This window comes from Oncorhynchus keta, chromosome 27, assembly GCF_023373465.1.
Source record: "Oncorhynchus keta strain PuntledgeMale-10-30-2019 chromosome 27, Oket_V2, whole genome shotgun sequence".
NCBI classification, from domain to species: Eukaryota; Metazoa; Chordata; class Actinopteri; order Salmoniformes; family Salmonidae; genus Oncorhynchus; species Oncorhynchus keta.
In genome coordinates, this window is record NC_068447.1 from 48,020,952 (window position 1) to 48,047,445 (window position 26,494).

At 44.3% G+C, this 26,494-nt stretch overlaps 1 protein-coding gene across 1 annotated transcript; it reads right to left on the minus strand.

Annotated features, from left to right (window-relative positions):
* Positions 1-451: 451 nt before the first annotated feature.
* On the minus strand, positions 452-25,067 carry LOC118360228 (serine/threonine-protein kinase 35-like). Its single transcript, XM_035739510.2, has 3 exons — positions 24,341-25,067; positions 18,058-18,829; positions 452-1,324 (listed from the first exon to the last, which is right to left on the minus strand). Exons 1-2 carry the CDS (start codon positions 24,792-24,794, stop codon positions 18,114-18,116), a joined length of 1,170 nt encoding a protein of 389 aa, XP_035595403.1. The 5' UTR covers positions 24,795-25,067; the 3' UTR covers positions 452-1,324; positions 18,058-18,113.
* Positions 25,068-26,494: the final 1,427 nt, after the last annotated feature.

A 26,494-nucleotide genomic window follows, 5' to 3' on the forward strand; every position in this document is an offset into this window, starting at 1 on the left:
TTGTCTGCTTGTTTTAGTCAATTACAAAATTAAATTTAAGCAAAGTACAAGTCTAAAGATGACTTTTCAACATTGCCTGCTCCTGAGTGTTCTCACTACTTAATATTGTAGGGCTTCCCCCAAGCCCCTTTTCATGCCGATGCTAGCAGCCACATGACCTTATGTCATTACATAACAATTACCTTGCATGAAGACCTCATCACTGATGATTGAGTTTGTTTTTTAATGTCTTTCTGCTCGCATTTTGATGTGTATTTTCTGTAATTGATGTAATTCAGGGCTCATCTGTAAAGAGCCCTTTGTCTCAGTGCGACTCCCTGAAGAAATAAAGGTGACAAATAGAGTGAGTGCTATTAACCAGAACATTAAGCTAGCCAAGACCAACAACACAAACTATTTCCCTACATGGGAGCATGACCAACTGTAGGTCGGGATTTCAGATCTGGTTACATGTACATTGAACAACACAGCAGCTTTATCGGCCATAAGAAAATAAATAAACATAAATTGCCCCTTTACACTGGGGGGTTGGAGAAGAATGTTTGTTGTTTGTGGGGCGTGGGCAAGGGTAATTATTGGCAGTTAAATTATTCCATAAATGCTTTAAAAGTGGTCTAAATCTGTCTGGCTAATAAAACAGACAGTGCAGATACGTTATTGCATCTGCACTGTGTTTGTCAGCAGTGCAGTTAAATTCTATTTTCATAATATCATAGTACTGTCAAACCATGGTTGATCAACTCCCTGACCAAAATGTCTGACATTTATCCCATCATAAGAATGTTCATGTCCATCCGAGAACAAATTCTATGATAGAAATTGAGTCCCTTCTTCTACATCATTATCATCCGTCATTTTAGGAATACTTTTTAAACCTCTGGCATAGAGGGTCCACAGTGCAACATGTTAGCCTCTCAGTCCATACATGACAGATCCATCCATACTAGCCTGTGGCCCCATCCAACAACACATGTCAACATTGGAGGAGAAGGAAGAACCCGTCCATAACTGGACCAAAGAAAAAAGAACATTGAGAAAATGTATTTTGAAGACCAGCACATCAAATATAAACATAACTTAATTACTCCTTCAGGCCATTTCAAACCAGGTGTGCAAGGTGTGTTCTGGCATAGCTGATCATCACACATTGGTGAATGTCGAACCTGACTTTCCATACAATTTGATTGCATAGCTTTTCCTAAGATGGTGTCCTGATTTTTGAAGTGCTGACCTCAATCACAGAGGTTTTAAAGTTCAGAGATGATCAGAGTCCCTTTTTCCACCTCTGTACAGACTTGGGATCCCACATTGAGTGAGTAAACATCTGGAGAGAGGGGAGAAAATAAGATGGGTGAATGTCAGCCAATATGAAACAGAGGCTTACAGGTTATGAGCATCAATTTTCTTTAGGCAGTGCTATTAGTGTACTGTGGAACTCCAGTGCATTTTACTGAACCAGCAAGCAATATCTGTGCATACAAAATGAAGCCTATATAATTGTGCCAATTTGCAAGACCATTCAGCTGTGCATGATTGGTGGGATTCATTATGCGACCCCGACGGACACGTCTAAGGTCACTGATTGTTTCATGGTATAAATACCCTCAGGTTCACTACAACAAATTATTTACGGTGGTCTCCACTGGGGCAGTCGACACAACCCCATTAAATCACCCCTCTTACGCAGCAACCACTGCAGCACCTGAGGTTCCTCAAGCAAAAGGGCCCCTTCGTTAACCCTGCTCTCAGCAGCTAAAGGACAGGCTAAATGCCAGCCATTATTGATTGCTCTTAAGCTCGGCGGTGGTGGCCGACTTCACCTCCCATTCTAAGTCATGTGCAGGCTTGTTGAGGAGGATGCACGCTGCCATGAACCAGGGTCACGGTCCTTAGGGCAAGCAACAGAAAATGCTTTCAAATGTTTTAACAAAAAAACTGATGTCAAATCAAATCAAATTTTATTTGTCACATACACATGGTTAGCAGATGTTAATGCGAGTGTAGCGAAATGCTTGTGCTTCTAGTTCCGACAATGCAGTGATAACCAACAAGTAATCTAACTAACAATTCCAAAACTACTGTCTTATACACAGTGCAAGGGGATAAAGAATATGTACATAAGGATATATGAATGAGTGATGGTACAGAGCAGCATACAGTAGATGGTATAGAGTACAGTATATACATATGAGATGAGTATGTAGACAAAGTAAACAAAGTGGCATAGTTAAAGTGGCTAGTGATACATGTATTACATAAGGATGCAGTCGATGATGTAGAGTACAGTATATACGTATGCATATGAGATGAATAATGTAGGGTAAGTAACATTATATAAGGTAGCATTGTTTAAAGTGGCTAGTGATATATTTACATCATTTCCCATCAATTCCCATTATTAAAGTGGCTGGAGTTGGGTCAGTGTCAATGACAGTGTGTTGGCAGCAGCCACTCAATGTTAGTGGTGGCTGTTTAACAGTCTGATGGCCTTGAGATAGAAGCTGTTTTTCAGTCTCTCGGTCCCAGCTTTGATGCACCTGTATTGACCTCGCCTTCTGGATGATAGCGGGGTGAACAGGCAGTGGTTCGGGTGGTTGATGTCCTTGATGATCTTTATGGCCTTCCTGTGTTTCTCATTGAACAAGTTCAACCAGTTCCAGTGGGTCTTCTTCCATTTAGTGCCTAATGAACACGAGCCAGCTAAAAGGTCCTGTCCAGACTCTGGGTGGGAGACACCTACTCTGAGCACAGGGCCATTTAAAGACTGCTGAAACAACCTCCCCCATGCCACTAGCATGCTTCCCATACCGCGACTCCAACATGCAAGATTGCATAACTACAAAGACTCTTGCAACCTTTTGCCATTTTAGGCAGCCAATTGAACCACCCCCCCTTCTCTTTTTTTACACAAAGCGTCAAATTGAATCAAACAAATCCAAAGTCTAATGTTTTAAATGAGCTAACCTATTGTTGGTTTGATTGTCGTTGGTCTGGAAAAAGGGGTGCACAGTTTGCTAGTGCCCGTGCCTGCAGCAGGAAGCAAGGCAAACATCACATGAACTAGAGGTGCTGCAGGGTGAAACTGAGCCACACTGTAATTCTTCAACCATCCCACTAAGTGTTGCTTAACATGCTCCCCAAAAGGGCTACCTTGTTAAAACCAGTAGAGACTGGTATCTGCAGTGGAGACGTGGGGGAGGAGGGCTTCCTCTAAGTCCGGGATACATGCAACTCTTTACCATTCGAGGTTAGGAAAATAACATTCATATTTTTACGAGTGGTTGTGTTAACCAAACCACTGCATTACCCTCGCTGGCTGAGTGTCAAGAGAGTTGATAAACGGTGGTAAATTTGGTTTGGTAGCACTGAACAATGTGTAGCTTTTACACAGAAAGCACTTCACTTGTACTATATTAAAGATTAATATGATGATTTATGCAAGTAGGCCTAAGAATGCAGATGCCAACATGGGTTTGTGGATATTGATGCCTCGATTCCACTGCCGAATAACGGGGCAGCAAGCAACAGGTCGACTGCTAGATTTTACACCATAGAATTACATGGGAATTCGAAGGAGTCACTTTCTAATAAACCAGTAAGTTCCCGTCTCATTTAAGCTTCTCTTTAGATACTCAACTAACTGGAATTAAATCATGCTCCTGCATTTGAAAAGGCTGAAAAGCCTCAGTCCACCCACCACTGCAAGACAAGTTCAGTAATTATATATGACAGGGTGTGCCAGAGAACATTTCACCCTTATGGTGTCAGAATGCTTCAGTTCGGCTGGCGGCTACCCGAATGAGTATGGTCGCACTCGCTTAAAAGGACATTCTCTTGAAAAACGAGAAGCAGAAATAGTACTGTCCGTCCATTCTGAGATGCCGCAGCAAGTATACACTTTCTTAAAGAAATAATTCAAGAAATCTGTCATTAAGTTTGACGTTTTTGCCAAGGAGATCTTAGTTGGATGTAAAATTACACAACTAAGGTGTTAGGTGCTGTATTTCTAAATGAAAAAAGAAATGTGCATGAAAACGAGTAGTCTCCCGTTGAATGACCAAGACTTTACGGAAGAATCCCTACTGTTGACCAACCACTGACGAAGGGGCGTAGACTTCGGGTTAGCATCAAGAAAAAAAAAATGTGCCCCAAACAACCAAAAAAACCCTTACTGAAGTAAAAAAAATAATAATAATAATAAAAGTGACATTTTGTGAATATATGCAGAAACTCTTTCGAACAGTTTCGGCTGGGAAGCATGCAGATGCCTTTACCCTCTCCAGAGAAAGGGAGAGGGGGATGGAGAGAGAAAGGCAGGCAGGCCTCGTTCAGCATAGCAATTAAAACCAGCAGAGGAGTCTGGTCCTCACCAAAACCGGTTATAACTAGATCTGTACAAACCACAACCGCACCATAGAAAAGCATTAAATAGAGCTTAAGGAACAGAAAGCACAACAGAGAAACTGACAAACTTATGCAATGCCCAAACTGACACTGAGGTTAGCTGTGCCTGTGTGTTTGATTTCAGGTTTGGGAGGAACTCACCTCAAGTAATTCACCCATCTTAAGTGATTAAATATTAATGTGAGTTGAGGATTTGTGGGAAAGTGGTGGTTTATGGCTTTGGCAAAGTATGTGGATCTTTGAGACTCTCAGTGAAGCTACCACAGTGACGCTTATCTAAAACGTTCATAGTGGAAAACATCCTTGAGAGAAAGCTCAACTGCTTTTCGCAACAACTGATCATGCAGCTCTCATCCATCAATTAGAGTTTAAAAGGCTCCAACCACAATCAGAAGAACAATGCTGAAAGACAGAGCGCCAGAAATCAAATAAATAAAGTGATTTAAACCAAACATGGCACCAAAGAGCAATGATACGGTTGAGACTCACTACTCTATGCCTACGCAGAACCCTAGCACTGCCATAGCACTGGCGACCAGACAGAACCCTAGCACTGCCATAGCACTGGCGACCAGACAGAACCCTAGCACTGCCATAGCACTGGCGACCAGACAGAACCCTAGCACTGCCATAGGACTGCCGATCAGACAGAACCCTTGCACTGCCATAGCACTGGCGACCAGACAGAACCCTAGCACTGCCATAGCACTGGCGACCAGACAGAACCCTAGCACTGGCGACCAGACAGAACCCTAGCACTGGCGACCAGACAGAACCCTAGCACTGCCATAGCACTGGCGACCAGACAGAACCCTAGCACTGCCATAGCACTGGCGACCAGACAGAACCCTAGCACTGGCGACCAGACAGAACCCTAGCACTGCCATAGCACTGGCGACCAGACAGAAACCTTGCACTGCCATAGCACTGGCGACCAGACAGAACCCTAGCACTGCCATAGCACTGGCGACCAGACAGAACCCTAGCACTGCCATAGCACTGGCGACCAGACAGAACCCTAGCACTGCCATAGCACTGGCGACCAGACAGAACCCTTGCACTGCCATAGCACTGGCGACCAGACAGAACCCTTGCACTGCCATAGCACTGGCGACCAGACAGAACCCTAGCACTGCCATAGCACTGGTGACCAGACAGAACCCTTGCACTGCCATAGCACTGGCGACCAGACAGAACCCTAGCACTGTCATAGCACTGGTGACCAGACAGAACCCTTGCACTGCCATAGCACTGGCGACCAGACAGAACCCTAGCACTGGCGACCAGACAGAACCCTAGCACTGCCATAGCACTGGCAACCAGACAGAACCCTTGCACTGCCATAGCACTGGCGACCAGACAGTGACATAGACAGTGTCTAAGGCAGGGTGAGACGAGACCCTGAGGGGTGCGTACAAAAGCAGATCCATTAGATTCAATTACATCACCAGCCAACCGTGCTGTTTGACTGGGGGCAGAGGAGCAGAAAGGCGAAGGCCCTCCAGTTATGACAGTGACTCAGCAGAAGGGGTGGGGGTGTATAGCCAAAGAACAATGCCGAGGTGTGTGGATGTGCACAAAAAAAAAATATATATATAAAAAAATAAAACATACTTCCTAGTATTACGACTATCAGCTTTCATGGAAACCTGACTTTCCATAAGACTTGTGAAGCTCACAAATGTATATTTGGGTTGTTAACCCAAGTTTCAGGCAGGCTTCTTTGAAAGCCCTTTCATTACAAGGGTCTCTTATAATTTTTTACAACCCCTATTACTCAGATAAACACACCCCGTTACATAAGTCATCCAAAATGCTCTCCTTCAACACCCACCCTTTTCTCCCCCAAAACCCAATATAAAGAAAAAGTGCCCTCCTGCTGGCATTTCTCAGTCAACTCTAATATTGTGATTAGCTTTTGCTGACTTGTCATCCCCACCCTCCCACTCCCCGACCAGTTCCCCTGATAACAAGCCTCTATACATACAGTAAGACACGCCCACAGAACACATATAGTACATACTGTACCGTTCAGCCAAACCACTGCATAAACACCATTTCTATAGAGACCATAGTACAGAGAGTGTGAGTGAGTTTCAACACGTTCTTCTGCTCGTGTGCCCTGGGCCAGTTTTGAACTAGACTCTGTATGGGACCCATAAAAAGACTTATGTAAAGCACTAGTCAGTGCTCCTTGTTGATGTCACAGACTTAAACACATTCATTAGACAAGCCTTTTACGTGACATGTTACTTTGCACCATGTGCAGTGCACTCTAAATCCTCCAGTTCATACAAAATCCTACTACAGTATTCACATCGTCAAAACATCATTTCAAAAGCTAATGCACATTGGTCTGGTTTATCTGGGTACAGAGGCAGACAGGCTGGCAGAGACACAGAGGACAAAATGTTCCAAAAGTGAGCCTCCGTAAGCCCTCACCGAGAAGGAGCAGCAGCCTCATTGTCTAACAGTGGGAAAGGGGTGGGGGAGCGAGGGAGGGAGAATGGAGAGTGGAAAAGTGGAGGGCTCCTGAACCCTGCATCGGACTGGCAGCTGAAGTCTGTGCTGCTATCCAGAGGTGGGAGGCGCTAACACTAACCATGGCCCATAGGCCAACACTAACCATGGCCCATAGGCCAACACTAACCATGGCCCATAGGCCAACACTAACCATGGCCCATAGGCCAACACTAACCATGGCCCATAGGCCAACACTAACCATGGCCCATAGGCCAACACTAACCATGGCCCATAGGCCAACACTAACCATGGCCCATAGGCCAACACTAACCATGGCCCATAGGCCAACACTAACCATGGATCATAGGCTAACACTAACCATGGATCATAGGCTAACACTAACCATGGATCATAGGCTAACACTAACCATGGATCATAGGCTAACACTAACCATGGATCATAGGCTAACACTAACCATGGACCATAGGCTAACACTAACCATGGACCATAGGCTAACACTAACCATGGACCATAGGCTAACACTAACCATGGACCATAGGCTAACACTAACCATGGACCATAGGCTAACACTAACCATGGACCATAGGCTAACACTAACCATGGACCATAGGCTAACACTAACCATGGACCATAGGCTAACACTAACCATGGACCATAGGCTAACACTAACCATGGACCATAGGCTAACACTAACCATGGATCATAGGCTAACACTAACCATGGATCATAACACAACCATGGACCATAGGCCAACACTAACCATGGACCATAGGCTAACACTAACCATGGACCATAGGCTAACACTGACCATAGGCTAACACTAACCATGGACCATAGGCTAACACTAACCATGGACCATAGGCTAACACTAACCATGGACCATAGGCTAACACTAACCATGGACCATAGGCTAACACTAACCATGTACTGCTCTCAGAGTGCACAAGTGTAGTGTGTGCACAACAACAGCGATGGCCACAGCAGTGGTTGGTGGAGTTGGTACTGGACTGAGATGATCTCACCTTAAGTTAAGCATAATCTTCTTGCACTAACTTGAGCAGTGAAAGGATTAGTATTTAACACAGGATTAACCCCCCGTAACCCTCCATTAACTCGCCATATTCACCCACTCTGGCTCAGAGCGACAGATTGGACAGTGCAGATGTAAAAGCACGGTGGCTAGGAAAAACTCTTTACAAAAAGGCAGGAACCTAGGAAGACATCTAGAGAAGAGCGAGGCTCTGAGGGGTCCTCTTCTGGCTGTGCCTGATGGAGATAAGAGTAGATAGATCATCATAGATGACCAGCAGGGTCAAATAATAAGCAGTGGTTGTAGAGGGTGCAACAGGTGGTTATAGAGGTTATAGAGGGTGCAACAAGTGGTTATAGAGGGTGCAACAAGTGGTTATAGAGGGTGCAACAAGTGGTTATAGAGGGTGCAACAAGTGGTTATAGAGGGTGCAACAAGTGGTTATAGAGGGTGCATCAGCACATCAGGAGTATATGTCAGTTTGAGTGGGCGCAGATCAAGTATTTTAAAGAAAACAAAAAGGCTACTTTTTGAACACTCGTGCCTTACGCCCCACCAAAGGCACTGGGAGTCATCCACTGAGAGGTAAGTCTTAATAGTCTCTTAGAAAAACAAGGTGAGGACAATCCCAGCCCAAAGACTGACATGGCACAATGCCCTACAAGGAATTAATCAGCCTACCAGGGAATTCACATATGTCATGATTAAAAAAACAGGATTAAGGAAGGAACAAGGTATAGTCTGCAGGGAAATGAGTTCAGGCCAAGCCGTGGTGTTGAAAAAGTGAACATGTGATGTGAGTGTACCTGACAGGTAAGGCAAAAGGGAGTCTGTCACTCAACTTAGCCCAGGAGTAATAGGGCTTGTTTACAGATAACTGATACCACCATCTCTCACACAGAGGAGGAGGAAGGGTTTGGCTGGGCTGGGTTTGCCTTGGGAAAGGTGACGAGCCCAGCTGATCTGCTCATCTACAGGCATACAAAGTGCTAAACGAAAAGGCCCCTGAGGCAATGATCTGTCAGAGTAGGACAGTGTTATGAAAGAATGAAAAGTGGGCCAGAGAGAGAAAGGAGAGGGGTGGAGTTTGGACTGGTACTGGCAACTATACAGGGTACATGTTGGCCCCTGGGCAAGTAGCATGGTTTTGATTAAAGCCAGAGAAAGAGGGTGAGGGATTGGCTGAATAAGCAGACAAACAACGAGTGGTAAGAGACTGAGCTAGGGGCCTCCAGCAAGCAGAGTTACCTCTCTGGACTTGAAAACGGCAGACAGAGCGTCAAGGCATTACCAGCCTAGTTGTCCCTCTACTACTGTTGATCGGCTGGCTGAACAGAGAAGGGAGGCCAAAGCCTCTACGGAGTCAAAAACAGTACCTCAGATTAAAGTCAATCTGGCAGTGAGGAGAATACCTCATGTTTGCCCATGGTAGAAGTTCTCAGAAATACTTTTTAGACCTGAATGCCAAAACATTCAGGAGATTGAGGTTCTCAAACTTAACCCCTTTTGCATACCCTACCATGAGACATCCATGTCTTCATCACTGAAATAGATAAACGGTTGAGGTTGATATAAATTTGAAAGCTTTACAAACAGGGTTGTCACACTGTTTAATTGAAGAACAATAATCTGATGCGTATCTGCTAAATTGCAAGGGTCTGAAGGGATAGGTCCATCCTATAAATTCAATTTCTATGATCAGAATGACACCCACCCTGAATATAGTGTCTCTCAACCGATGACGGGCACAACAAACACTTCAGATTATGTAAAATAGGGTCTAAACTACAACATTTGTGAAAATGAGACAAATATGACTTTACTCGTTTTAAGATCAATGACGTTAAACTTAATTTATTTCAAGAAATCATAGAATAGTTTGACAACCCTGTTTGTAAGCTTTCAAAGTATATAAAATTCTACGTTTATCCATTTCAGTGATGAAGACATGGATATGCCATGGTAGCGTGTGGTATGGAAAATGGGTCAACTTCGAGCACCTCTATGTTTTGGCATTCAGGTCCAAAAAGTTACTTGGGCAAACATTAGGACCAGGATGAGACCAGTATTGCAATACTCGTTAGTATCATGGCAAGGAAACAAAACACAGAGTGAATTTAACTTCTTCAGGAAAACAGCCTTAATGTTGTAAATAAACATCAGTATGTTGTCATCCAGAGTCACCTTTAAATCGGGAGTATTCATGATTAATGACTCATGGTGTAACCATAACATACAGGCTCTCAAGTCCTTCTGTTCACCTGACCTAGAATTACTTAATCAAATACGGACCATATTATCTCCCAAGAATTATCTTCAGTTATCGTCGCAGTGTATATACCTCCTCAAGCAGATACCACGACGGCCCTCAAGGAACTTCACTGGACTCTTTGTAAACAATATATCCTGAGGCAGCATTTATTGTAGTTGGAGATTTTAACAAAGCAAATTTGAGAACAAGGCTACCTAAAACTAACAGCATATTGATTGCAGCACGGGCAATACACTGGACCCCTGCTACTCTGACTTCCGCGAGGGATACACAGCCTTCCCTCGCCCTCCCATCGGCAAATCCAACCACTACTCCATCTCGCTCATACCGTAAGTGCATTGGACATGTTGTGCCCACTGTGACTAATAAAACATTTACATTTAAGTCATTTAGCAGACGCTCTTATCCAGAGCGACTTACAAATTGGTGCATTCACCTTATGACATCCAGTGGAACAGCCACTTTACAATAGTGCATCTAAATCTTTTAAGGGGGGTGAGAAGGATTACTTTATCCTATCCTAGGTATTCCTTAAAGAGGTGGGGTTTCAGGTGTCTCCGGAAGGTGGTGATTGACTCCGCTGTCCTGGCGTCGTGAGGGGGTGTGTTCCACCATTGGGGAGCCAGAGCAGCGAACAGTTTTGACTGGGCTGAGCGGGAACTGTACTTCCTCAGTGGTAGGGAGGCGAGCAGGCCAGAGGTGGATGAACGCAGTGCCATTGTTTGGGTGTAGGGCCTGATCAGAGCCTGGAGGTACTGAGGTGCCGTTCCCCTCACAGCTCCGTAGGCAAGCACCATGGTCTTGTAGCGGATGCGAGCTTCAACTGGAAGCCAGTGGAGAGAGCGGAGGAGCGGGGTGACGTGAGAGAACTTGGGAAGGTTGAACACCAGACGGGCTGCGGCGTTCTGGATGAGTTGTAGGGGTTTAATGGCACAGGCAGGGAGCCCAGCCAACAGCGAGTTGCAGTAATCCAGACGGGAGATGACAAGTGCCTGGATTAGGACCTGCGCCGCTTCCTGTGTGAGGCAGGGTCGTACTCTGCGGATGTTGTAGAGCATGAACCTACAGGAACGGGCCACCGCCTTGATGTTAGTTGAGAACGACAGGGTGTTGTCCAGGATCACGCCAAGGTTCTTAGCGCTCTGGGAGGAGGACACAATGGAGTTGTCAACCGTGATGGCGAGATCATGGAACGGGCAGTCCTTCCCCGGGAGGAAGAGCAGCTCCGTCTTGCCGAGGTTCAGCTTGAGGTGGTGATCCGTCATCCACACTGATATGTCTGCCAGACATGCAGAGATGCGATTAGCCACCTGGTCATCAGAAGGGGGAAAGGAGAGATTAATTGTGTGTCGTCTGCATAGCAATGATAGGAGAGACCATGTGAGGTTATGACAGAGCCAAGTGACTTGGTGTATAGCGAGAATAGGAGAGGGCCTAGAACAGAGCCCTGGGGGACACCAGTGGTGAGAGCGCGTGGTGAGGAGACAGATTCTCGCCACGCCACCTGGTAGGAGCGACCTGTCAGATAGGACGCAATCCAAGCGTGGGCCGCGCCGGAGATGCCCAACTCGGAGAGGGTGGAGAGGAGGATCTGATGGTTCACAGTATCGAAGGCAGCCGATAGGTCTAGAAGGATGAGAGCAGAGGAGAGAGAGTTAGCTTTAGCAGTGCGGAGCGCCTCCGTGATACAGAGAAGAGCAGTCTCAGTTGAATGACTAGTCTTGAAACCTGACTGATTTGGATCAAGAAGGTCATTCTGAGAGAGATAGCGGGAGAGCTGGCCAAGGACGGCACGTTCAAGAGTTTTGGAGAGAAAAGAAAGAAGGGATACTGGTCTGTAGTTGTTGACATCGGAGGGATCGAGTGTAGGTTTTTTCAGAAGGGGTGCAACTCTCGCTCTCTTGAAGACGGAAGGGACGTAGCCAGCGGTCAGGGATGAGTTGATGAGCGAGGTGAGGTAAGGGAGAAGGTCTCCGGAAATGGTCTGGAGAAGAGAGGAGGGGATAGGGTCGAGCGGGCAGGTTGTTGGGCGGCCGGCCGTCACAAGACGCGAGATTTCATCTGGAGAGAGGGGGAGAAAGAGGTCAGAGCACAGGGTAGGGCAGTGTGAGCAGAACCAGCGGTGTCGTTTGACTTAGCAAACGAGGATCGGATGTCGTCGACCTTCTTTTCAAAATGGTTGACGAAGTCATCTGCAGAGAGGGAGGAGGGGGAGGGGAGGAGGATTCAGGAGGGAGGAGAAGGTGGCAAAGAGCTTCCTAGGGTTAGAGGCAGATGCTTGGAATTTAGAGTGGTAGAAAGTGGCTTTAGCAGCAGAGACAGAGGAGGAAAATGTAGAGAGGAGGGAGTGAAAGGATGCCAGGTCCGCAGGGAGGCGAGTTTTCCTCCATTTCCGCTCGGCTGCCCGGAGCCCTGTTCTGTGAGCTCGCAATGAGTCGTCGAGCCACGGAGCGGGAGGGGGGACCGAGCCGGCCTGGAAGATAGGGGACATAGAGAGTCAAAGGATGCAGAAAGGGAAGAGAGGAGGGTTGAGGAGGCAGAATCAGGAGATAGGTTGGAGAAGGTTTGAGCAGAGGGAAGAGATAGGATGGAAGAGGAGAGAGTAGCGGGGAGAGAGAGCGAAGGTTGGGACGGCGCGATACCATCCGAGTAGGGGCAGTGTGGGAAGTGTTGGATGAGAGCGAGAGGGAAAAGGATACAAGGTAGTGGTCGGAGACTTGGAGGGAGTTGCAATGAGGTTAGTGGAAGAACAGCATCTAGTAAAGATGAGGTCGAGCGTATTGCCTGCCTTGTGAGTAGGGGGAAGGTGAGAGGGTGAGGTCAAAGAGGAAAGGAGTGGAAAGAAGGAGGCAGAGAGGAATGAGTCAAAGGTAGACGTGGGGAGGTTAAAGTCGCCCAGAACTGTGAGAGGTGAGCCGTCCTCAGGAAAGGAGCTTATCAAGACATCAAGTTCATTGATGAACTCTCCGAGGGGACCTGGAGGGCGATAAATGATAAGGATGTTAAGCTTGAAAGGGCTGGTAACTGTGACAGCATGAAATTCAAAGGAGGCGATAGACAGATGGGTAAGGGGAGAAAGAGAGAATGACCACTTGGGAGAGATGAGGATCCCGGTGCCACCACCCCGCTGACCAGAAGCTCTCGGGGTGTGCGAGAACACGTGGGCGGACGAAGAGAGAGCAGTAGGAATAGCAGTGTTATCTGTGGTGATCCATGTTTCCGTCAGTGCCAAGAAGTCGAGGACTGGAGGGAGGCATAGGCTGAGATGAACTCTGCCTTGTTGGCCGCAGATCGGCAGTTCCAGAGGCTACCGGAGACCTGGAACTCCACGTGGGTCGTGCGCGCTGGGACCACCAGATTAGGGTGGCCGCGGCCACGCGGTGTGGACGTTTGTATGGTCTGTGCAGAGAGGAGATAACAGGGATAGACAGACACATAGTTGATAGGCTACAGAAGAGGCTACGCTAATGCAAGGAGATTGGAATGACAAGTGGACTACACGTCTCGAATGTTCAGAAAGTTAAGCTTACGTAGCAAGAATCTTATTGACTAAAATGATTAAAATGATACAGTACTGCTGAAGTAGGCTAGCTGGCAGTGGCTGTGTTGTTGACTTTGTAGGCTAGCTGGCAGTGGCTGCGTTGTTGACACTACACTAATCAAGTCGTCCGTTGAGTGTAATAGTTTCTACAGTGCTGCTATTCGGGGGCTAGCTGGCTAGCTAGCAGTGTTGATTACGTTACGTTGCGTTAAAAGAACGACAATAGCTGGCTAGCTAACCTAGAAAATCGCTCTAGACTACACAATTATCTTTGATACACAGACGGCTATGTAGCTAGCTATGTAGCTAGCTACGATCAAACCGTTGTGCTGTAATGAAATGAAATGAAAATGTGATACTACCTGTGGAGCGATTTGTTGAGTGCGGAAGTTCTATTCAGTAGACGTTGGCTAGCTGTTGGCTAGCTAGCAGTGTCTCCTACGTTAAGGACGACAAATAGCTGGCTAGCTAACCTCGGTAAATTAAGATAATCACTCTAAGACTACACGCTCTAAACTACACAATTATCTTGGATACGAAGACAGCAAAGACAACTATGTAGCTAGCTAACACTACACTAATCAAGTCGTTCAGTTGAGTGTAATAGTTTCTACAGTGCTGCTATTCGGTAGACGGTGGACGTTTGCTAGCTGGCTAGCTGCTGGGCAGATAGCAGTGTAGACTACGTTAGGACGACGAAATACGAAGTTGCAATAGAAGTGCTGACTGTTTCACTTTGTTGTCCTCTTTCTTTTCCTTTTTCTTCTGTCCTTCTTTTGTCCTTATTTTGTCTTCCTTTCTTCTGTTAACTAGATATTTTTGTTGTTATTCTTTGTAAGCTAGCTAGCTTCTTCCAGGAGAGTCCCTAGCAACTGCTTAGCAACAAGTAAACAATTCTGCTAGCAATTCAGATAGCTAAGATAACTGTACAATTTTATGAAAAATAGTTAATTTTTCAAAAGCCTGTCTTTTTTGGTTTCCTTGTTTTGTCTTCTATTGAGTCTTGCAGTTCTCTCTTGATTTTTTCGATGTACTTCACTCTAAAAAAACATTTAAATCTCAATATATACAGGAGCTCATTTTTCAGCAGCTGCTCAATTTAGAACTCCGGAACACAGAACCTACCCAGACCAAAAACCACAGATGGCAGCATTTGCACAAAAATGAAAGTGTGACCCACCGCATTTAACCATGGAAAGAGGATTGGGAATATGGCCGAATATAAACAGTGTAGTTATTCCCTCCGCAAGGAAATCTAGCGAAATGTTGGTATAGGGACAAAGTGGAGTTGCAATTCAACAGCTCAGACAAGAAACATATGTGGCAGGGTCTACAGGATATCACAGATTACAAAAAGAAAACCAGCCATGTCACAGACACTGACGTATTGCTTCCAGACAAATTAAACACATTCGCCCGCTTTGAGGATAACACAGTGCAACCGACACGGCCCGCTAACAAGGACCACGGGGACCCCCCTCTCCTTCTCCGTGGCCGACGTATACATGACAGTTAAACGAGCTAACCCTCGCAAGGCTGCCGGCCAAAACTGCATCCCTATCACCTCCACCTTACCTGCCACCCTAGACCCACTTCAATTTGCATACCACCCAAACAGGTCCACAGACGATGCAATCGCAATCACACTGCACCCTGCCCTGTCCCATCTGGAAAAGAGGAATACCTAATGTAAGAATGCTGTTCATTGACTACAGCTCAGAATTTAACACCATAGTACCCTCCAAGCTCATCATTAAAAGATGGAGGCCCTGGGCCTCAAACCCACCTTGTGCAATTGAGTCCTGGACTTTCTGAAGTGCCGACCCCAGGTGGTGAAGGTAGGAAACAATACCTCAAAACTGGGGCCCCACAAGGGTGAGTGCTCAGCCCCCTCTTGTACTCCCTGTTCACCCATGACTGTGTGGCCAAGCACGCCTGCAACTCAATCATCTAGTAGGGTGGTGCGGTCTGCACAACGCATCACCTGGGACAAACTACCTTCCCTCCAGAACACCTACACCACCTGATGTCACAGGAAGGCCAAAACGATCAAGGATAACAACCACCCGAGCCACTGCCTGTTCACCCCGCTATCATCCAGAAGGCAAGGTCAGTACATGTGCATCAAAGCAGGGACCGAGAGACTGAAAAACAGCTTCTATCTCAAGGCCATCAGACTGCTGCTAAACAGCCATCACTAACTCAGACAAGCTGCTGCCTACATAGACTCACTCATCACTTTGAACTAACCACTTTAATGTTCACATATCTTACATTACTCATCTCATACGTACAGGGATTGGAGTCATTAAAACTTGTTTTACAACCACTCCACAAATGCCTTGTTAACAAACTGTAGTTTCAGCAAGTCGGTTAGGACATTACTTTGTGCATGACAAGTGATTTTTCCAACAATTGTTTACAGACAAATATTTCACTGTATCACAATTCCAGTGGGTAAGAAGTTTAAATACACTAAGTTGATTGTGCCTTTAAACAGCGTGGGAAATTATGTCATGGCTTTTGAAGCTTCCGATTGACAAAAATTATGTAAATTAGCCTATTGGAGGTGTACCTGTGGATGTATTTCAAGGCCTACCTTCAAACTTAGTGCCGCTTTACTTGACATCATGGGAAAATCAAAATCAGCCAAGACCTCAGAAAAAAAATGGTAGACCTCCACAAGTCTGGTTCATCCTTGGGAGAAATGTCCAAATGCCTGAAGGTACCATGTTCATCTGTACAAACAGTATGCAGGTATAAACACAGCCATCATACCGCTCAGGACGGAGATGCGTTCTGTCTCCTAGAGATGAACATACTTTGGTGTGAAAGGTGAAAATCAATCCCAGAACAACAGCAAAGGACCTTGTGTAGATGCTGGAGGAAACGGGTACAAAAGTATCTATATTCACAGTAAAACGAGTCCGATATCCACATAACCTGAAAGGCCGCTCAGCAAGGAAGAAGCCACTGCTCCAAAACCGGCATAAAAAAAAGCCAGACTACGGTTTGCAACTGCACATGCAGACAAAGAACGTACTTTTTGGAGAAATGTCCTCTGGTCTGATGAAACAAATATAGAACTGTTTGGCCATAATGACCATTGTTATGTTTGGAGTAAAAAGGGGGAGGCTTGCAAGCCGAGGAACACCGTCCCAACCGTGAAGCACGGGGGTGGCAACATCATGTTGTGGGGGTGCTTTGCTGCAGGAGGGACTGGTGCACTTCACAAAATAGATGGCATCATGAGGACGGAAAATTAGGTGGATATATTGAAGCAACATCTCAAGACATCCGTCCGGAAGTTAAATCTTGGTCACAAATGGTTCTTCCAAATGAACAATGACCCCAAGAATACTTCCAAAGTTGTGGCAAAATGGCTTAAGGACAACAAAGTCAAGATATTGGAGTGGCCATCACAAACCCCTTACCTCAAATCCATAGAACATTTCTGGGCAGAAGTGAAAGTGTGTGCGAGCAAGGAGGCCTACAAACCTGACTCAGTTGCACCAGCCCTGTCCGGAGGAATTGGCCAAAATTCACCCAACTTTTTGAAATCTTGTGGAAGGCTGCCTGAAGCATTTGACTCAAGATAAACAACTTAGAAGGCAATGCTACCAAATACTAATTGAGTGTATGTGAACTTCCGACCCACTGGGAATGTGATGAAAGAAATAAAAGCTGAAATCATTCTCTATTATTCTGACATTTCACATTCTTAAAATAAAGTGGTGATCCTAACTGAACTAAGAGAGGGAATTTGTACTAGGATTAAATGTCAGGAATTGTGAAAAACTGAGTTTAAATGTATTTGGCTAAGGTGTATGTAAACTTCCGACTTCAACTGTATATACTGTACCTTATTCCATCTATTGCACCTTGCCTATGCCACTCGGCCATCACTCATCCATATATTTATATGTACATATTCTTATTGCATCCCTTTAGATTTTTGTGGATTAGGTAGTTGTTGGGGAATTAGATTACTTGTTTGACATTTCTGCACTGTCGGAACTAGAAGCACAAGCATTTCGCCGCAATCGCATTAACATCTGCATGTGACCAACACAATTTGATTAGATTTAGGCATTCATTTTCCAGGCTATAGCACACGTTTTACATACAGCAATTTTTAAAAGGTCCAAAGACTCGGGTCTCCGTCGTGGTTTCATATTTGCCATGGGAAAAAAATAGTGATCGTCACAGCCCAAGCAAACATGTATGAAAGGTCTTGTTCAAATCAAAAGGGGTCCAGTCAGAAAGTGATTGAAATCTTATGGAACAACCCACATGTGGTGTCCTCACCATGTGAGGAAAACCTACCTGGTAAAAAAGCAGACTGGCCATGGTTTAGAAAGGGGAATGGGAGGGGAGCGGTGTCACGCAGCACACGTGACTAGGTTCACCAGCACCTCCAGTTGGAAGGCGTCGGGCCGGTCCAGGGGGTTGACCGCAAGCATGTCCTGCAGAAGCTTCTTTACCCCCTCAGACATGGTGCTGCGTGTCTTCTGCGGGATGTGGAGCACCATCTTGGGGTTCCCCAGGAGCGCCTCACCCACTGGCACAATCTCAGTGCCCCGGCGCACGTAGGTGCCCAACAGCTCACGCTTGGACTCGGCGTCGATGAAGGTGATCCGCTCCAGCATGGCCCAGATGATGATTCCCAGGGCAAAGATGTCAGCCTTGGCCGTGTAGTGGCCCTCCCACACCTCGGGCGCCATGAAGAAGTCTGAGCCACATGTTGACGACAACCAGAACTTGTTCACGTTGTTTCTGTCGCCTCCAGCTTTGGGGTGCTCATTGCCATCTTTGCCCAAGCCTGCGCAGACCTTGCTGAGGCCGAAGTCAGCCACTTTGAGGACAGGCAACCCTGACTTCTGGGAGATGAGGATGTTGTCGGGCTTGAGGTCGCGGTGCACAATGTTGTTCTGGTGCAGGAAGGCCACGGCACTGGTCAGCTGGCGCATGAAGCTCTTGTTGGTGCGCGGATCAGGCCGTCGCGAAAGGATGTACTGGTTCAGGTCCCCGCCTTCGCAGAACTCCATGATGAACCATAGGTAGCACGGCTCCTCCGGGTAGCCCAGAATTCGCTCACCTAGGGAAAGAGACAGACAAAACAACATTTAAGAGTGGCAAAACCAATGGAACCTCGCCAATCTTAAAGGCTGTCATCTTGGCCGCAGACTAAATCTGGATGTTTTAAAGACAATTTCCTGCAATTCTACGCATTTTGCCATGACATGTCATCCGTGTGCCTCAAACATTATAAAATCAATGGAGGCTCCATGCCATGTTTTGAATTTTAGATTCTGTCTAGCTCCTTTATCTTTTCTACATACTTTATATCAGGTTTTAGTCGTTTAAGGTTGCACTGAAAACATTTTAGCATCCCAATTATATATTTGTTAAAATGTAAGTACATATTTTGGACAGTCGGCAATGACTTAGCGTCGGCGGCCTGCCGCTGCTAAAAGAATATGGGAAACACTGTCCCCCTTTCCACATGTGCAGCGATGGCTATGAAAACAAACGGGACTTGTTTCTCAAATAAACTGTGGCAAGCTATCTACACACATTAACATGGGCTGGGCTGTGTGCAACAGCGCAATCATCAACGCACAGATCTTGGCTAGGGTCTATGGGACTGTGTCCAAAGAGCACAGCTAATCTGTCTGTGCCCCACAACGTTCCCAGAATTTCAATGTTTGTTTGGTTAGGGTCATTTCTGTTAATAAATATATTGAAAACATTATTATTACTACCACGATGACGGTCTTACCGTTGTCATTGTAGTAGTTGTCATTGTAGTAGTTGGACACAACCTAGGCTACACTTGTGAGAAAAAACTAGTTGGTTTATTTCATTCCATTTACTAGTTGTCAATTATTGAATTGTCTTTTGTTTGGAGCGCTCCTGTCAATCTTGAGGAAGAACACACCTGGTTTACGCATATAGAAGTAGGCCTAGTCTACCAGGCCTTCGGGCAAATGTTGGTCTATAAGTGTGCCCATTTGGGGATCTGATAAGACAAATCAGAAATTGCAGGGGAAACTAGCGCTGCAGAATATTTTATACAAACTTGTAAGTTTGCTAGCACGAGCGTCGGGTCAGACCAAGTTAATGCAATAGTTGATACAATGTTTCAAGTTCCTTGCAGACAGGCCACGCATAGCCAATGTGATTTATAGGATATTTATTTTCATCAGGATATTTTCTACCGGCAGGCTGCAATGTTTGTTGGCTTTATGTAGGCTATTTTTACATATTAGCAATAGAAGTAACTTCCAGATTTATATCATTTTCATTTCAAATGTTGATTCACCACATGACATTGATTTTGAGATATGAAGACTATTGTAAGTGAAATTAAACTGTTCCACAAAAATGTACATATGAAAATCATAACTGGCACACAGATCAGTAGAAATGGTAGGATAACTTGGCACTCTAAATTAAAAAGTTGCCGACCGCTGGTGTAGCCTATTACCTGCAACTTCAGGAGCGTACTGCCAGCAGCAGAGAGCAACCGAAACAGGAGGGTCGGGAACAGGTTCTCTTCTTCTGGTTAGGCTATATTGATCTCTCGGCTCCTTCTTTAGTAATTTGTGTGTCTTCATTTTTATTGGCAGGTCTTAATGCAGAAGACAAGTTCAGTAGTATTCAGACCCCTTTCTGTTAAATTTTAGAATAAGGGTGTAATGTATTAAATATTTTTTTTTCCAGTGGTGGAAAAAGTACTCAATTATCATACTTCAGAAAAAGTAAAGATACCTTAATAGAAAATGACTCAAGTAAAAGCCATCCAGTAAAATACTACTTAAGTAAAAGTCTAAAAGCATTTCATTAAAAAATATACTTAAGTGTCAAAAGTAAATGGAATTTCTAAAATGTACTTAAGTATTAAAGGTAAAAGTGCAAATAATTTCAACTTCCTTATTAAGCAAACCAGACAGCACATTATTTTTTTTGACAGATAGCCAAGGGCACAGTAACACTCAGACATAACTTATGAACTAAGCATGTGTGTTTAGTGAGTCTGCCCGATCAGAGGCAGTAGGGATGACCTCTTGATAAGTGTGTGAATTGGACCATTTTCCTGTCAAAATGTAACGATTACTTTTGGGTATCAAGGAAAATGTATGGAGTAAAAAGTACATTATTTTCTTTAGGACTATTGTGATGTAAAAGTTGCCAAAAATACAAATAACCTGACCATATGAAGATCATCAAATGTAAGGGATTTTTGTAACGCTTCTGCTTGGCTGGTTACTGTTTGTAATAATTTGTCAACTGGCTATGTTCTGGGCTAGGCATGTTCTGGGCTAGGTATGCTTTCGCCTAAAAGCATTTTCTAAATCTGACACCGTGGTTGGATTAACAAGAAGTTAATCTTTAATCCTATGTAAAATATGTTTTGTTTTCTGAATTTTTATAATGAGCATTTCTATATTTGAATTTGGCGCTCTGCAATCTCACTGGATGTTGGCCAGATGGGACGCTAGCGTCCCACATACCCTAGAGGGGTTAACTTGTCTTGGCAAGTGGTTCCCAAATTAGGTGTCGGCAGGGGGTCGTGCCCACCCAGTATTTTTTTTAATTACTCTTGAAAGTTGTAATAGTAGAATGCACAGGGTGCAATTAAGAAATTGGGTAGTGAATCATCAGTTCCTCTTGTCATGTTAGTCATTACATACCTTAGAGCTATTTATAACTAGATGTTATTTTTTCTCACTCAAATATCACATGAATACATATTAGACATTGCAAAATTTAGAATTGCAATAAAATGCGCATTAAAAAAAAGCTAAATAGTCTTTGCACCCCATGACAAAATGTGTAGAATTGCAGGAAATAAGCTTTAAGACAGTGCTGAAGTGTTCGCTGAGCATTATTGTCCAACAAACTTTCACAGATAAAAAAAAAAAAGAAACATCCCTTTTTCAGGACCCTGTCTTTCAAAGATATTTGGATTTTTACAGATTAATTTCAGATCTTCATTGTGAAGGGTTAAAAAATAAAAAATAAAAAAACTTTCCTTGCTTGTTCAATGAACCCTAAAAAAATAATGAACATGGACCTGTGGAACGGCCATTAAGACACTAACTGCTTACAGACGGTAGGCAATTAAGGTCACAGTTTTGAAAACTGAAGAGGCCTTTTTCTACTGACTCTAAAAACACCAAAATAAATATACCCAGGTTCACTGCTCATCTGCGTGAACGTGCCTTAGGCATGCTGCACGGAGGCATAAGGACTGCAGATGTGGCCAGAGCAATAAATTGCAAAGTCCGTACTGTGAGACGCCTAAGACAGAGCTACAGGGAGACAGGACAGAGAGCTGATCGTCCTTGCAGTGGCAGACCACATGTAACAACACCTGCACAGGATCGGTACATCCTAACATCACACCTGCGGGGCAGGTACAGGACGGCAACAACATCTGCCCGAGTTACACCAGGAACGCACAATCCCTCCATCAGTGCTCAGACTGTCCGCAATAGGCTGAGAGAGGCTGGACTGACTGCTTGTAGGCCTGTTGTAAGGCAGGTCCTCACCAGACATTACCACCAACAACGTCGCCTACGGGCATAAACCCACTGTCGCTGGACCAGACGGGACTGGCAAAAAGTGATCTTCACTGAAGAGTCGTGGTTGTCTCACCAGGGGAGATGGTCGGATTCACGTTTATTGTCAAAGGAATGAGCGTTACGCAGAGGCCTGTACTCTGGAGCAGGATCGATTTGGAGGTGGAAGGTCCGTCATGGTCTGGGGTGGTGTGTCACAGCATCATCGGACTGAGCTTGTTGTCATTGCAGCCAATCTCAACACTGTGCATTACAGGGAAGAAATCCTCCTCCCCCATGTGGTACCCTTCCTGCAGGCTCATCCTGACATGACCCTCCAGAATGACAATGCCACCAGCCATATTGCTCGTTCTGTGCGTGATTTCCTGCAAGACAGGAATGTCAGTGTTCTGCCATGGCCAGCGAAAAGCCCAGATCTCAATCCCATTGAGAACGTCTCGGACCTGTTGGATTGGAGAGTGAGGGCTAGGGCCATTTCCCCCAGAAATGTCTGGGAACTCGCAGGTGCCTTGGTGGAAGAGTGGGATAATATCTCACAGCAAGAACTGGCAAATCTGGTGCAGCCCATGAGGAGGACATGCATTACAGTATGTAATGCAGCTGGTGGCCACACCAGATACTGACTTACTTTTGATTTTGACCGCCATTTGTTCAGGGACACATTATTCCATTTCTGTGGATCTTGTTCAGTTTATGTCTCAGTTGTTGTATCTTATTATGCTCATACTAATATTTAAACTTGTTAAGTTTGCTGAAAATAAACGCTGTTGACAGTGAGAGGACGTTTCTTTTTTGCTGAGTTTAGGATGATCACCATACAGTATATTCATTCTAGGATTCAAAACACCATGCTTTCAAAGCTGTGCAAAAAGTGACAAATATTGATGATTAAATGTTAATCAAAATGTTGACTATATAGACTAGAGAAGCTCCTTTTGTTTTTTTTAAATTATGCATATTGGCTAAAATTATGTTAAGTCAAGATTCATATTTAATTTGTTGACAAAAGAAATGGCCTGAAATGACACTTACATAACGTACTATAAAAAGACAGCCAGCAAAGGCAGTACTGAGGCTAGGCTCTGAGCAGTGAGCCTAGAGATTAAAAGAAAGATTCAGCAGTATCTGTGGGTCTCAAAACAAAACAACAATCCAATCCTAATTAATATTGACATATTTCACACTAAGCTCAAATAAGCTTGACAAGGGAAAAAAGGTCAAGTGACGTACATTTCATACTAATAGAAATATAATAAGTAAGAGGCAATAGCTTGGGTTAATACCATCAATTGCAAAAAAAATAGATTGCTTGATTCAGTCATGTTTGCAAATTTGCAGCCAACCAAGAAAGGGTTTACTGATGGCCAACTACAACACTGTTCTCAAATCCCAGTAGGGCTGTTCCCTCAAACTGGGAATAGCACACTGTGCCTATAGCGCATGATTTACCCTGCCCCCACCCCCAATTTACATTTATCATTGCCACAGCTGTTCATGTGTATATATTATTTCTATTGTTATTGTTTTTTCACTTTGTCCTACATTGCCAGAGTTCAGAATGCAAGAATTTCCCTGTACCCTATCATTACGTCTGCAACCATGTACACGTGACTAATTAAAATTATTCTAATAACTGCCCATATATTCTGTTTGCCATTCACAGTTACCAAATATAAACAATAGGTAACATAACATGTTACACAATGCTATATTCGTTTTTTTTTTGTTTTTTTTTAAGTGTATGTTTATTTCGCGTATCTACCTCGTTTGTATGTGCTGATCAGCAACTTGGAAAAATGTGCCTCCTTTTTGCAAACAATGGGTCAAACACTGAGTTAGTAGCAAAGTTAATAAGGACATTTTTTATTTTGATTGGCCTGCTTTGTACTGATCACAGCGGGCTAATTTAGCAAGCCATTTTACCGTTTCAATCTAGGTAGTTATAGTAGCTACTAAAGAGTGACAGCAAGAACCAATCAGGCACTGGATTTCATCGAGATAAAAATGAGCTAAAAAGGTACCTTTTAGCGAAGTTTCCACCAACCGCAGGTATTGTTTTGACCTTTTATTTCCATGACTCATTTTCTGGGCCATTCCATTCCTTTGTAGCACACATTCCTCGAGCTGCACCACATTCTCGTGCTTCTTCTCCAGGCTTGCCAAAGCCCAGAATTCTGACAGAGCGAGTTCCACATTTTCAGGAGCGTTACACTGGAGTTTTTTAACCGCTACCCTTGCCCCTGTCCTCCGTGCAATTGCCTCGAACACGACCCCATAGCTGCCCCTTCCGACCTCTCGCAACAGACTGTAACGTGGTGCCATAACCATGGCATGCTCCTCGAGGTTCTCGTTCTTACTAAAGTTCATAGAGAAACAGTGCTCCTCCATGGGGACATCGATGTCCACGTTGTTGTTCTCTACCGCTAGCGACCTCAGGACTTTGCACACCTCTCGTTTCACCTCCCGCTTCGTCATGTTGGCGGTATCGTTCTGTGCTTCAACCAGCCTTTTGTAAGCCCTCAGACTTCTTGGGGTTCTTATTTTTCGCCTCCTCCCGTCGTATCCATAACTTATTTTTTGTCGAAAATATGTGTATTTTTCATTACTTGAGTTAAACTAATGACAATCAAACTTATGACGCTTAACTGTTATAGATGAACCGTCAGATAACCCTCCCTTTATTCAAATACTGTAAATATGTTTAGCTGGCTAATGAAGCCATGATGCCGCTCTAAAAGAAATGTGATTAACACCTGTCTGTATAGCCTCCAATGTATAAAAGGAGATGGGAGGGAGTGGCTTTCTCCGATTGGTCCATCTGACAGATTAAGCAGGTAAAATGACCCCGACTAAATTACAATTCTCCGCGTTACTCAACATTTAACGTAAACAATGATCATTTAGTCATTATATCACACTTTATGAATAACTTTTTAAGTCAAATGTGTCATGTAATAATAACATACACATACAATAACATTAGTAATACACATTGAAGTTAGCGCGGTCCCATTGCTATGCAAATGAGGGAGAGATAACTATGGTCGTAGGTGGAACTGTAGAGGACGTCAGTATATTCCGACAATAAAACTGATTTTATATTAAAATTGGAAGTTTAAAAATACGTTCTCATAAAATCATAGTGCTAATTGCATTTATCTTGTGTATTTGTCCATATTTCTTTCTTTCTCGCCATCCCATTGCCTTGCTATGTCGTTGTCTTTTGGTCTCTCTTGTCGTGATGTGTGCCCAGCCCCCCTCCCCGCAGGAGGTATTTTGCCTTTTAGTAGGCGTCATTGTAAATGAGAATTTGTTCTTAACTGACTTGCCTAGTTAAATAAAGGTTAAGTAAATAAATACAAATTGTGCTCATTGTAAACATGGTTTATCCAGTACAGGATGTACTTTCAAGTGTGCTCAAGCCTGGTACTGACTGCACCTGTACAATGCATGGATTGGACTGGGAGGGGCGTGGCACCTAATCAATAATGAAACAATACAAACAAGTTCATTATTAATCAATTTCAGAGTTAAACCATTGAATAAACATCTTAATATATGCCTAATATCTTATAACACATTTAAAGGCTGTTATTTAAACATGTGGATCATGTCAGATTGCGTTACTCCTCCGCGACTCCCTCCACAGATCTGTCTGTTTTGAGCATCCTCAAATTTCTTTTTTTTAAACATAATTCCTCATTTGTTATCACTGCGCTCTCGTATTATTTTTCTTGAAAGAGACAGAATAACTAGAAGGCTAAATTACAAATGTTGTGACAATTATATAATAGTTTGCAATTGTGTGAAAATAAACACAAATTATGTGCAAGGACGTTGGTCGACTGTGCAGTGATTTGATCAACTTGTGTAGCTAACTAGTTTACTGACATAGCCAGATGGCTATAGATCTTATTTCACTGACATAAAAACATAGCTTATTCCGTTTAAATTAACCTGACGTCGTAGACATGCAGCCCCACAATTAAGAGGAACTGATTTATCTCAAATCAATCCGTAGATCAGATTGTTTCTCTGCAACCGTATCATGGGTCAGCTGTGCACAGCAGCTGACTCGGGAGGCTACCACGGAACAGCTGCTTCATGAAAACGCAAAATAATGTAAACATTAGCACTATTAGCTACTGTAGCTTTCTTCTGTTGGGAGATTCAAC